This window comes from Aplysia californica, unplaced genomic scaffold (assembly GCF_000002075.1).
Source record: "Aplysia californica isolate F4 #8 unplaced genomic scaffold, AplCal3.0 scaffold00432, whole genome shotgun sequence".
NCBI lineage: Eukaryota > Metazoa > Mollusca > Gastropoda > Aplysiida > Aplysiidae > Aplysia > Aplysia californica.
Genome location: NW_004797702.1, coordinates 285,888 through 287,403, shown reverse-complemented (window position 1 = coordinate 287,403; position 1,516 = coordinate 285,888). Strand labels below are relative to the sequence as shown.

Below are 1,516 nucleotides of genomic sequence, written 5' to 3'. Positions count from 1 at the left end.
CACGCACACACTCGGGAATCGGATTTGCGTTTTCTGCGTGCAACAGTGAAGTACCTAGCCGCTACACTACAGACGCTGGTGAACTATACGTAGTATACCTTACCTTCAAATTCAAAACACAGTTTTGTTTTTGTTCCTGCCCAGGTGACCAAAGTCCTAGAGAAAGACGTCAACTACTCTCACTGGAGGTCAACTCAGGAGATGGACAAGACCCGCCAGTCTCTCAGACGTCTGCACGCCTTCCAGGAAGTGCTCAGGGACGAGTATCCCGCCAAAAACTTCGTTAAGCCGAACAAACGTCAAACAAATTCAGACGGTGTTTGGTGTAGCATCAAAGACAGTAGATCCGACCAGGCTAGTCTGAGATCTATCGACATGCGAAGTGGAGCTGCAGACGGAGATGATTATTCTCAGCGAGCTTCAATTACTGAAAGTAATGTTCCTTTATATTCTCTTACAGTGAAGCAGAAAGCATCCGAACAGATCCCAAAAGAAGATCAAATGAGATCTGCAGACACAGTAAAACGGACTCAAAAAGGACTCGAACGTTCTCTAAAAGGAAAGCAAAAGACATACAAATACGGTTCAGCTGTGATGTGTGAGAAATCGAAACATGACCTCAGAGGAACCCTTAAAGCATCGGAACCCGTCTTAAACGAAGAGTGCAGAACCTCTGGGAACGCCATGAGAAAGAAACAGACACCACAACGCACTCTGAGTGGGCAACTAAATAAGAACCAAAGTGACCTCACAGACAACAACGTCGTAGACGTCAGACGTCCAACAAAGGGCACAGATCAGACACTGCTAAACCGTCAGTCGCGATCGACGGCAAGGGTTCGATTCCTTGACGAGACGCCGGAAAACGCATTGTCAAACACACCACTCACAAGCCGAACTACGAAAAGTATATCCATAGGAGACCATTCAAAGCAAGAAAAAAGTACTATAATCAAGTTCACCCCAACAGACGTGGATACATCGAATGCGGTCAAAGACAACGCTGCAACTAAAACGTGTCGAAAAGATGGAGAAAAACAAAATATTCATCCTAATATAATACGTGTGAAAAGTGATAAATTTCAACCTACACGAGTCACAAGACACACAGACGTCACAAGTACTCACCATGAGCCGATGACGTCCCCACAAAGCAAAGACAAGGAAAGTGATAAATCGTCGTCAGGAGAAGGTTCCGATACATATTGTTCTGACTCATGTAAAGGAAATAAAAAGAACAATAATATCCTTCCTGCCTACGTCTATTCCATGGGCTTCTCCGACGCGAGAATCCGGGAGCTGGAAGGGAAGAGACTTGTTCGAAAGGAAAAGGTAATCCAAAAGATTTACAGTCGCGGGTTCGACATGAAGACTTTGAGGGCGGAGATAGAGAGGAAGCTCAGGTCAGGGGACCCTGTGAGACTGCGCAGACTAGAGACACAGAGGTTGTTGGGACAGAGCCGAGAGACAGCTGAGAGGTGCGGACTTCTTTCTTGTGTTATTGCTCTTTTTTTTT

The 1,516-nt window shown here is 45.6% G+C and overlaps 1 protein-coding gene across 1 annotated transcript in view; it reads left to right on the top strand.

Moving 5' to 3' along the window:
• Nucleotides 1–1,516, top strand: part of LOC106012611 — a 9,436-nt gene that overhangs the window by 5,066 nt on the left and 2,854 nt on the right. Inside the window, exon 2 of the mRNA XM_013086063.2 lies at nucleotides 145–1,478. Within this exon, the coding sequence (XP_012941517.1) occupies nucleotides 145–1,478 (1,334 nt within the window). The remainder of the gene's footprint in view (nucleotides 1–144; nucleotides 1,479–1,516) is intronic.